Below are 12129 nucleotides of genomic sequence, written 5' to 3' on the forward strand. Positions count from 1 at the left end.
CGTCAGAAATTAAGATAGAGATGCCGCTTCACACCTCATGGTGCCATCTTCTTTCCGCACCTGACTTACTTTGTGCTCCCAGTTTGAATCGCGTTCCCGTGGTCTCTGTTACAAGGGAAGGGTGAAGCATTCCGATGGTTTTAGCCGCTAAGAGTTAAACTTTTTCGCCTTCTCTATGAAGGTACAGTCCATAATTCGCCGCGAAAAGACACTCCAGACCAGAAAATTTTAATCTATACTGTTTAGCCATTCATCCAAGCTGTTAACCGTAAAATATATATTTTACTTATTTAGACACACAAAATAAAGATAAACGATGACGTAAAAAGCTCTGGCAGAGAAGAGGATTAGCAAATCGGGCCAAGAATGAAGATCATATATGCTCTATAGACTCAAACTAAAATACTCCCTGCTTTAGGAGAACATTCGGTCATTCGTTTTAAGTATATGAGACTAGCTTTTGACCGCGAGTTCGCCCGCTACAAATCTAAAATCATCCCAGGAAAAAGTGATTAAAAGGATCCCATGAACATTAAATCGGTATAAAAACTATCCCGTGTTAATCCTGGTCAACTTCTAAAACTGTGTACCACGTTTCGTCTAAATCCGTACAGTGGTTTTGCATGAAAGAGGAACAGACATACATACAAACTTTCGCGTATATTCGCGTTTACAATATCAGTAGGATTTACCCATTTTAGCATTACTTGCGACGATAACTTTACCTTGTTCACTGCATATAAAGTAAATTACCCGAGGCAGAGTTATTTAATAGTTCATAAGAGACGACAAGAGCATTGAGACATAAACAACTCGTGAACACGTTACTGAGAGTATATTGTTTATGTAATGTGAAAAAAAACGTCCTGATATTTTTTTGTGTTGATATTTGGAACTTTGTATTTTCGCGAGTGTTTTCGTTTTCGCTTTGAGAATATTTGAAAACTTCATTCGGATATATTCTTTTAAGTATTTTTGAATTTAGTATTTGTGTGTGTTTTGTTTTCTATTTTGAAAATATTTAAGTTAGTTTTGTAGTCGTGTTCCAAGATAAGTCATAAATAGTACCTACAGTTTTAAGGATTTAAGTTTTTTTCTCATTTTTACTGAAAAGTAAGTAACGACTTTTTTCATTATAATTTTGCTGTGCGTTATTTGTTAGACAATGAACTAATAACCGTTGTAATTAGTTACATCATTATTGTTCACAGAGGTATCATTGGTGACATTGATCTTTACATAAATAGTTTAATAGATGCAATGAGTAATGCTTATACAGAGAGTTTCTTGTTCTGCAGATAAAATAGTTTTAGAATTGAGGATACGCTAGAAAATATAATTTAGTACTAAATAGTCACTATTTCTGCAATCTTACGTCCATTAAGAGCCTGTTTTAGGCATAAAAACTTCCATTTAGATAGACTTTCGAGAGTCTTTAATTTTTTGTTATGTTCAAAGAGAAAATTAAAATAAAACCCAAAAAGGCAACGATTTTATACGATGGTGTTATTAATTATCTACATCTATAACATATATTCCATCAATCAAATAATGTACTACAAGCCACACACGGCTTACAAGAATGTTTCTTAAACATTTTCTCAAAACAAATACAAATTTAAGAAAACCTTCCTTTTCAGGCTCTACCATGTGGTTAACAGTATCATTATTGGCAATAACAGCAGGACTTCTCTACTGGCAGTATTGGAAGTGGACTCACAAGCGTCTGCTAGAACTCGCAGCATTAGTACCAGGACCCCCAGCGTTACCTATACTTGGCAATGCGCTGATCTTCATGGTGAATCCTGGAGGTAAGAATAATTAATGAAGTAATAACAAACCTTAAAAAATAATTAATGATATGACTGAAAATATTAATAATATGATCAGATAGGATGTTTTTATATAACACTGAATCAGTGCTAAGTTGTAAAGGGGACAAAATGCTTCCCTGTGGTATCCCGACGGTGATTTGCGTATAAAAATGATGTTCTGAATGAGTTGTTAGCTCAAAACTAGCTTCTTGTTAACAACTGCTACAGACAGGTCGTATATGAACCACACCAAAAATGAGGCTTACCTATGACAAGTCCCTATTTAAATCAATTTAGGTTTCAAGCTGAACTAGCTAGTAATGAATGCGTTTATATACGCATTCATTACTAGCTAGCTTAGCTTGTTATATGTTGATATAACATATAACATATAATTCATGTCCACTAATTTTATTATTTTCGTGACGTATAAAACAGTCGTCATTTCCATGCATTCAGCCGTTCTATTTTAAATACCGGATTTTTCCGAATAAAGTACCACAACGGTTTGCGTCAAATTGTTAGGTTATAATTAGCGTACATTATAGACATTAGCCCCTTTGACTTCGAGCTTAACAACAATTATTGTTTGTACGTGTTCATTATCAGTTATGTAAGATAGAGGACTTGACTTATGACATTACTATATTTAGCCTGAAGTGGCGTTTCAGGGCAAAGGCCTCGCGTATAAAACTGAAGACGTGACTTTAGCAGAATATATTTTGCCTTTAAAATTGTATTTCGTGCTTAATGATACGCCGCTGTCTGTAGTAAAACGCCACCGCCGTGCCCTCGGCGTGAGTTGAAGCGATGATCCTTTTACCCAGGGAAAATAGCAAAAAAAAGCCAAACATACAAATCGGATGTGAAATTCGCAATTTAGGGGGTTTCTTGCGTTCAAACCAAATATAAAATGCCGTCTATAGACCCCAAAAGTTCGACATTCAAAGGTACTAACAAACTAGCTCTATAAATTTTAAGTATTTAAATATATGTACGCTTTATAACAAAAATGTTAATAATCTATATTGTTGTGTACGCTCAAATAATTAGTGGAATTTTAGGTGGGCTCCAAATTTGCGGTTGCATCCTATTAAATATTATTCAGCAGTATTCAGTAATATCGAACCCTTAACCCAATAGAACATTAAAAGGCTACGCGGAAAACACAAACATATAATTACTCTGCCAATACCTGATTTTATTAAAGCATAATAAAAATGGTAAATAAGTAGAAAAATGTTGCGCAGGTCGTTAAGTATTGTTTTAAGTGTGTATTTATCGTAGGCCTTGCTATGTACACACACAATTAAATAATACTTGTTTTGACGGAAACTTCTCGTCAGTTATTATTAACTAGGAGTTTCCCGCGACTTTGTTCGCGTGTTTATAATAGTTTAGTAATATACACATACACACACACACACACACACACACACACACACACACACACACACAGACACATACACACGCAAGCACTCGTTGTGTTTTCTCTAGACCGTCCTTTGACCCAACCAAAGAAAATCACAATTTAAACATGATGAGTTTTCATTATATGTCTAATAACTCATTTTTCTTTTACAGAAATGTTGGAAAAGATCTCTGGTCTACATGACACTTACGGCCAGTATTTCAGGTTCTGGCTGGGACCTGACTTAAATATCAGCATAAAAAACCCTAAGGACATCAGGGTAAGATACCACTTTCCGTATTCCTGCAAGCCTAGGCTTAGCAGAGTAAGGGACCTATCGAAATCTAGCAAACTGTGAAAGAGTGATAACGCACTTCGCGGGGTAGAGCGGCGTCTCTCTTTCTTGTTTTGGCAAGGTGGGAGCATCCTCATGGACACGCCCTCCCTCGGGGATGTAAATGGATAGTGTCAGACTCTTACTGATTAAACCTGTTTTTGTCTCGGTGTATGGCAATGTGTTGCAATCCTTCATATACACTCCTGTAATAGTCCTGCTGTAAGACGAGGTAGCAAGAATCTTGTATTAATTCCTCAACTACAATAATAACACTGAAAAATCTGGAAGCATCATCATCCTAGTATTTTTCCAACATGTTGAGGTCGGCTTCCTATCTAACCCGTTGCAGCTAAGAAACAATGTTCTACGAGAAATAACTGTCTATTTTTACCTCCTCTACCGAGTTAGTTACCTGGGCAACACGATACCCCTTAGTTAGAATAATTTTCAGAATTTTCAGCTTCGGACTATGGCTGTAAGTAGCAGCCAGGCCAGGGACCACAGTTTAACGTTCCTTCCAAAAACCATTTAACGGATTTAGACGACATTTGGTACACAGATAGATTAAACAGTAGACCTGGATTAAAACGTACGAGAGTTTGTGTCCCGAACATTTTCAATTTATAGAGAGCAGCAGCTGGTTTGCTATAAACAATACTACTGTTACAGATTATCATGTTAGAAACGTTAATATTTATAATTATAAGACATGTATTTCTTAAGAATCTCGTAACCAATTTCGCTAATGGGAAAATTATAGGTAATTTTTAAATGTTTTCCTCATGATATGTTGCGGGCTTTGATTGTGAACAACGTTTGCGTGCACGAACTTTGAATCAGAATCAACTTGAATGAGAACAAGTTTCTTCAACCCTCCAGGTCGTAAAATAGAATATATGACGTCATACATCAGTAGCTACAATAACTGCTATCATAATAGGTACTAACAGAGACTTTAAGGATTGACGTGTGAATGTATATAGTCAGGTCCAAAGAGATATGGTGTAAACTCAAATATGTAAGGATCTTGAACCAGACGACCAGTTTGTAAGCGTAGGACTCAGCGTACAGCGCCATCTCTTATGCTCAATTGCAATATCATTGCATTGCCATTCAGCTCTTTTTCTCTCGCCTTTTTTGTGTGCCCAAGGTTCATATTGATCTTTTTATGTTGAAGTTATTTTTGTAACATATTGAATGGAATAAATAAATGAGTATCGAGTATATTGAAATTTTGAAAATTGATTTCATTGATAGATCTCTCGAGTGTATAGAATTGAATGTCAAATCACCAGCCAAAGGAAAATGTAATTTCCATGCATTTTAGGGTCGTTCTAATAAAGTTGTAGAACCGACACTCGTAGTCGTGATCGTTGTTTACTAATATACATATTGCTGGTCATTCAGGCAGCAAATCTTTATAGGAAATACGTAGTAGCTAATTAGTGTTATTTTACTCTATAATTATTGCTTAATGAACTAGTCATTCACGCTTGGACAAAGCTCCATAGTTAGAATTACAAATCATGACAGTGCAGATATATGGGAAGTTTTATCAAATTGTAATTATTGCCGATATAACAGTTGCAGTTCTCAATTTGACATAGGGACATTTTTTTAATATTGTCTTTGTAATCATGAATCAAAAAGTTTTAGTCGACCATTTTCCAGTCACTTCCGGACGTTAGCTTAAAGGCTCTACTGGGTCCAAAATGCCATTTTTATGGAGGAAAACTTGGCAAAATATCGAATTATCCCACTGCTGGGCAAGTCCCACTCTTATTCTCTCTTCCATTATTTCACTTCTGTCTGCTTATTCCAATTTGCTTTCAATTCATTAAAAAAAAACCAAGTCTACGACGGGAGTTTTTACCCCGCGCGATGTTTCGGTACATTATCATAACAAAATAATGTATGTTTTTTTTTCAGGCCTTACTGACAAGCAACAAAGTGAATCAAAAAGGCCCAGTATACAACTTTCTAATACCGTTTCTTGGAGCTGGTATTCTCTCGGGAGGTATGTATCAATTATTGAATCTTTATATCCCCATTGTAGTCAGTCCTTGGTGAAAATCGTGCACATTGTCGAATATACGCAGAGGGCCTACCTGAAAAGCATGGCGGGATCCACGAAAGCTTGTTCTGAGTTTAAGCGGCTTTGCGTATGCGGCTTGAATGTTTTTGAAATGTTGTACCTCACATTGTACTTATAACTTCGATCCCTTAGTGCGGGAGTCCTTTTTTCAAGCTTTTATTTATGTATTGTATAAACTTTAGAATATATTACCATTTTTGAATCCCATCATTTTCAGGCCCAACATGGCGACCCCACAGGAAGATAGCAACTCAATCTTACAACAAGAAGTCTGTGTCGCACTTCACACCGATCTTTAACCGAGAGGCTGAGCAGATAGCCAGGGTCATCAGCAATAGAGACCCAAATGTGAAATTTGATATCTACAAAGACGTGGTGGCGTGTACCACGCAGTGTGTCAATCGTAAGTATCTATTATATATTTTTGCCAGTAAGAAGTTGAGAAGGAGGCTCCTCAACTGGTCTAGGCTGGAAAGACATCAAGCTTTCTGCTCAAGATCGCAGTGGAAAATCCTTCTGCGAGCCCTATGTTCCTGATGAGGAATAACAGGATTTCATCATCATCGTCATCATCATCAAGAAGTCCCCCAATATAGCCTGCCACGGCAATTCCTATAAGCCAGGATCTACAATGAAATCAACGAAACCACCGAAATACTCTAGCTCGGTGTGTTTCAGGGAAAAAAAAATTAACTGTCCAGAAAGTCCTTGTCAAATCTTAAGTAAGAAATACATAGACGACAGATAAATGTTTGCAGACATGTCTATGTGAACGAAGAAATCGAATAGCTGTTTGAAAAAGATTTAAGAGTGAGTGGGAGTGGGAGTTATCTCACACTAGCTATACCACTATAGATTTAATAAGAACCAATTTACTGGTAGCTACAAATTGGAAGATTTTAAATGGCCTGTTTCTATTTTTTTGCAGAAACTCTGATGGGATTATCAAAAGAAGATTCTCAAGATCTGAGCAGAATGGAAGAGATGGTTAGCAGAACACGAGAGTTAGTATATTCATGATTAAGATTTTTAAGACTGCCATTATTTTTTGTTAAGGCTGTTGAAAGCTATGTCCGTAGACATATTTTTTCTACAATTTTCCAACTTTTCCGCCTTCTTTGTGTAAATAATTAAAATATTTTATTCCACTCTCTAAGCTCCCTAAGAGTATTTAGGGAGTTTCTAAAAGGAACTATTGTGGAGCTGTGTTGTTTTGTGACCATTTAGTTCGAACAATATCTAAAGAAGTAAATTAAATTTCTTCCTTTTTTAACAACATGGTTACAACATAATCTGGTACTCTTTAGTTAGAACCCTAAAAATCATCCTAGTCATAATGTTTGCAAGTAAAATACATACCTAACATTCACAACCAATTTTTATCCACTTTAAAAAAGTCCTCGGCGCCCTGGTTGAACGAAAGAAAAAGCTCAAGAATCTCTCCTCTTCCAATGCGACAAATAATTGTGTGATCCAATAATGTCCGTTTTGAGACTGGGTGTTCGTTCAATATAGGCATTGATAGTTTTATTCTTTTGTTTCAGGATGTATGCCCTTATTTTCAAAGCGATGACGAAATGGTGGCTGCAGATCCCTTTAATATACTGGATGTTGGGCTACGGTAAAAAACAGAACTACTTTAGAAAGTTAGTCGACGATTTCACTAGTGATATTGTGAAGAGGAGACAGAAAGCCCTGGCTGAAGCTACTCCGAACGAGGATTGTATGGGAATTGTCGACAGATTCATTTTGTCTGGGGATCTAACTGAAGAAGAAATAAAATTGGAAACTTTGACTTTGTTTACGACGGTAAGATATGATATAATAGATTTAGTGTTTCTTTTGCCCCAAACTGAAGCGGTATTAATCAAACATCACAGAATTACTTTTTATCTTTTTCTAAATTGGTAATGTTGACGGCAGAAATTTTTTGTTGTAGCTTCTAGCCGGTAATCAGTTGCGAACAATAATTATTGCTCCAGTTCCATTTTTAACTCAAGATATAAATGCTATTCAGAACTTTCTTGAGGCTGATGCACAATTATTTAATAACAGTTTAGGGACACCTTAAACTTCAGCATCAATCCATCGTGAGTCACACTGTCAGTGACCCTGCTGCCACTTCAGGTCATGATTAAGGATTATTTTTAAAACAGGTTGCCGTTCATCTTTTAAATAAGTTTTACTCAAATTTTCAGAGTCAAGAGGCAGCCGCGAAAATAGCTTCAGGTGTCCTCATGTTCCTTGCTCATTTACCAGATTGGCAGGTTTGTTTAATGTTATGATTTTCTTCTAATTTTACCAAAAATAGGCCCTCTTCAGAAAATTTGTCATTTGGAAATGTAGCCCAAATATATTTAGCTGCTGACAGATCTACAAGTCGAAAATGGGTATCATTTTCTACTTGTTAGGGGAAACCTATGTACAACCCCTTATAATACCGGTTATAAAATATCTTGTTTTTTGTGCAGGGTTTTTGAGTAAAAGATAAACAAACATGTTAACAAACTTTCGCGATTATAATATTAAGTAGCCTAGTATGATAACAAGATTTATGGACTATATTCTAGAATTAAATAACTTTTTACGATTTTCAAGCTTTACGACATCTATTAACAGCTTATGAGGAAATATAATGGAGACCGATAATTTTCCGGTTTTCTCACTAATGCTATTAGTAACAATAATTTATCTTGATATAATAATGATGTATAATGTCCGATAATTATTATTAATCACCTCTCCGTTGGATTGGTAACGGGGGTTTTTTTATTAATCAATAATATTATGCTCAGGTTAACTAGATTTACGCTTAAGTGATTTAAAATAACAACGATGAACATCCTCTTAGCTTTTGACACCTTGAACGATTAATCATAGTCAGTATTCTTATAGCAACAAGCTATAACCAGTAACTGAGAACTGAAAAGCAATTTAAATATGTAGTTGACTGCACGGATAGCCGAGTGACATAGGCGTACGGCATATCAAATAACCCAACCCTGTTCTTATTTCTCGAGCAACTTAGTAAATTTCAATAGTGAGAAATCCCTACCGGTAAAATACAAGAATTTGAAACCACTTTCATATTTGCTAAATCATATTTCAGAACAAAGTGTACCACGAGATTCTGGACTTGGTTGGGCCCAGTGGTCCGGTGACCAGCGAGCAACTGAAACAGCTACAGTACCTCGACATGGTGTTCAAGGAGACGCTGCGGTACTTCTCCATAGCCGCCCTCATCCAGAGGACGGTGGAGGAAGAGATTACTATCGATGAAGGTAAACGTTGGAAGGATTACCGGCATAAAAGTATTAAAGTAATAGGGAACATTGTACTTGTGGAAGAGAGAGAGAGAGAAATCTGCGAGACTACTAGTCTACACTTCGAATGGATCTACTATGAAATCCATGAAGGAGAGCGAGGAAGAATTGTATTGAATTCAACGATGTTTTAACAAAACTTTTTTTTTGTAAAAAAATATCAATATAACAAAAAACATACAATAAACTATACATAAAATACATGGAATATTAAACTTCACTTTGTTTATTCTACTGTACGAGTTACTCCGTTCATTAGTATTTAATTTTGATCATGTATTTTTGCTGAAGACCGAATAAGTTCAGTCCTTGATACTTGAGACCTTGGTACTTATATCAATATTACCGCAACCTTCCAGGTCGAATCACTCTTCCTGTGGGCACATCCCTGGTGATTCCCATCCATCAGCTGCACCGTGACCCTCGGTATTGGGAAGACCCGCTCAAGGTGATGCCGGAGCGGTTCCTACCAGAAAATGTGAAGAAACGAGACCCTAACGCCTTCGTGCCGTTCAGTTTGGGGCCTATGGACTGCTTGGGTAACTGTTGATTCTCCACTGCTTGTTGCTATAGGTTATCATTTTATAGGATTTTGTCGAAACGGATTGATAGAAATAATAGATTTAACATTTTGCACTATAGCCTTCTAAAGACTTGAAGAGACTTCGACTCACTTAGCAAAGTTGAAGTAAATCATTCTGGGTTTTATTACAATGTTATTTCAGAGAAAGACGTCTAAAAACAGGACAATTTTTGGGCTACCTCACCATGCGTGAGAGAATAAAACGTAAACTACCCGCAGTGGCCGCAGTCTCAATACTCAATACTCTATCATTTATTGCGTTTCATAATGTACATGAAGGTCTTAAATATAATAATACAGAACCATTATGGACCCTGTCGGGCACAGCAATATCTTAGGAGGTCTGGTTTGCAATCTCGCTTAACCGACCCTTACTTCAAAATATCATCCACATTTCACTAACCTCTCAAAAAAGAATTCAAAACGAAATCTTAAAATTTCAATTTCTCTGATTTCAGGCCGAGTATACGCGACAGCGTTGATCAAGACAATAGTAGTGTGGGTGCTAAGATACACACGTCTAGAACCAGCCGGATCCCTAGATAATATAAAGCTGCAAGTCGCTATCTCTGTGGCATGTGCAGGAGGCTACAACGTTAGGGTCAGACCGAGAAATGGAAGAATAAATGGTTATGCGTGAATACATTTGTTTTATTACCTATTTTGTGGTACCTTTTCAATGACCTTGAGATAAGCATGATCTGCGGACACTGCGTGATAAATTGCTATGCATTATGGCGTACTGTCTAAATGCAGGACACGTTGCATGACGGTTCAGGTTTAGTCAATAACACTGGAAAAAAAATATCCATTAGAGATCTCCACCTAACAAATAAAAAGGTCTATTATGATAATAATGTACTGAAGAGTCTTTTTGCCTTGACGCACTTCGTTGAACTGCATATCGGGACATATTGGAGTCGTACACAAATGGTAGAATTTATAGTATGTTCCATATTTAAACACCGTTCCAAATAAGCATTAAAGCTTACATACTGATACATCGTATGTTACTTACGCTATATCTTTAAGTGTGAAACTAAGACTAGGTATTCTCCAAGAATACCTACGTATCGTATTAATAATAAGAACTCACAGAATAATTTCATTTCCCTACACTTATTGAGGTGTCTATTGACTATTGAAAATGCATGCCTCGTTAGTGCAAACAATCTAAAACTATCTCGCTAATCACCTACCGGAGCTTTGTCATTCTTTTAGTTTTTTGTTTAATTAATCACAGTTACAGCAGACAGACGACAGATTTAATTGATCATATCTTAATAATTTGCAAAGTGATTTTCATTATTATTTTCTGGAAGCGTGATAGTGCAATATACGGCATAGAGCTTCATATCTCTTCCACATGACATCTAGATGAAATAAAAAAAAGTATGTATTAAATGTTGTTTTTTTATTGGTGTCTATAAATTCAGGGCAGCTGTGACCTCGAAAAAACTCACACCTGATCTATATTTTCAACACGTAAGCAGATTGAGGTCAACAGAAGAACCTTTTTCTGTAAAATTGTTGTTTTTCCCGTTGACACCGAAAACTATCTTAAATAAGCACTAATGTATTCCGGCACCGTAGTAAGGTAACTTATATGAGAAAAACACATGAAAACTACGTGAGTAGACTAATAGTATTTGTGTCCAGTTTTGTTGTTGATTACGTTAAATGTCAAGTATGTAGTTTTTGCCCGAGTGTATTTCGTGAATTGAATGTATTTAATAAATAAGTGCATATAATACACTTCTGATTCTATGAACAATGTACTAAAATTTAAGAGTATTATTTTTAATGGAAATTATTGAGAAATTGTTGTTATTGGGACTAGCCAACCAAAACCAACGAAAACTACCGAAACACTAAGTTCGGTGAGTCCCAGGGAAAACGGTTAAATGTCATAATTTCGTTGCATTAAACGTATAGCAATGGCAAAGACGTTTGAAAGTACATAGCTTTCCTCTGGTTGCAACAAGCTCCACTTAGTGGGTATACAACATCGGATGTCGGCTGGAAACTATCCAATAAGATGTTACGATGAAAAACGGTCCCGGAATCACCATCTGGAATCTAGCATCACCAGTCCGCAACCCATTTTTTTGAACTTGCACTGGATAATTTGCAAAGTAATTTTCATGAGGTAATTATGAAATGATGCAACGGTTTACCCACGCGTATTTATTGGGGTTGCCCTAGTTTCGGTCACAATGCTAGTTTTTAATAAAAATGGTCCTTGTCTACGCATCCCTAGAAGGTTTCCGATACCAGAAGAAATGTTGGTGCGTCGCTTAGCGACCGGTTTTCCCAGTTGCATCAATATTACGTATTAAGTCTTGGTCCCAGATGAAAATGCAGCTCGTTCTGGAGCTACTTAATTTCCAAGAAATAAAATAATGGTACAAATAAATAACCTTTAAATTACCATCATTTACCAACACGAGCAGAATAATTTAATTCGTATTTTCCTCTTACTCAGAGGGACTACTACGACCTTAAAAAGTGAGACTTCTGCAGGTGTGGAAGCGAGATAGTGCGCTACGCGGTATGGAGCGTTATC

The 12129-nt window shown here is 36.4% G+C and overlaps 1 protein-coding gene across 3 annotated transcripts; it reads left to right on the forward strand.

Annotated features, from left to right (window-relative positions):
* Positions 1–663: 663 nt before the first annotated feature.
* LOC113493453 (cytochrome P450 4g15-like) lies at positions 664–10204 on the forward strand. 3 transcript variants are annotated; one of them, XM_026871454.1, is made up of 11 exons: positions 664–1113; positions 1641–1811; positions 3399–3505; positions 5492–5579; positions 5875–6060; positions 6586–6661; positions 7202–7466; positions 7856–7924; positions 8767–8938; positions 9340–9519; positions 10022–10204. In XM_026871454.1, exons 2-11 carry the CDS (start codon positions 1649–1651, stop codon positions 10201–10203), a joined length of 1488 nt encoding a protein of 495 aa, XP_026727255.1. In that variant the 5' UTR covers positions 664–1113; positions 1641–1648; the 3' UTR covers position 10204. The 3 variants fall into 3 exon arrangements, with proteins under 3 accessions (XP_026727255.1, XP_026727263.1, XP_026727246.1); XM_026871462.1 differs by lacking the exon at positions 664–1113 and adding an exon at positions 1463–1503; XM_026871445.1 differs by lacking the exon at positions 664–1113 and adding an exon at positions 1467–1600 and having other exon boundaries at positions 1633–1811.
* Positions 10205–12129: the final 1925 nt, after the last annotated feature.

The sequence above is a fragment of the Trichoplusia ni genome, chromosome 1, assembly GCF_003590095.1.
Source record: "Trichoplusia ni isolate ovarian cell line Hi5 chromosome 1, tn1, whole genome shotgun sequence".
In the NCBI taxonomy this organism is placed as follows: Eukaryota; Metazoa; Arthropoda; class Insecta; order Lepidoptera; family Noctuidae; genus Trichoplusia; species Trichoplusia ni.

What these genes read in the sequence shown, in the direction of transcription:
- LOC113493453 (XM_026871454.1), top strand. Translation starts at nt 1,649, where the DNA reads ATGTGGTTAACAGTATCATTATTGGCAATAACAGCAGGACTTCTCTAC. An exon ending in CTCATTTACCAGATTGGCAG is followed by an intron (nt 7,925 to 8,766) that starts GTTTGTTTAATG and finishes ATCATATTTCAG; the next exon opens with AACAAAGTGTACCACGAGAT. An exon ending in GGGGCCTATGGACTGCTTGG is followed by an intron (nt 9,520 to 10,021) that starts GTAACTGTTGAT and finishes CTCTGATTTCAG; the next exon opens with GCCGAGTATACGCGACAGCG.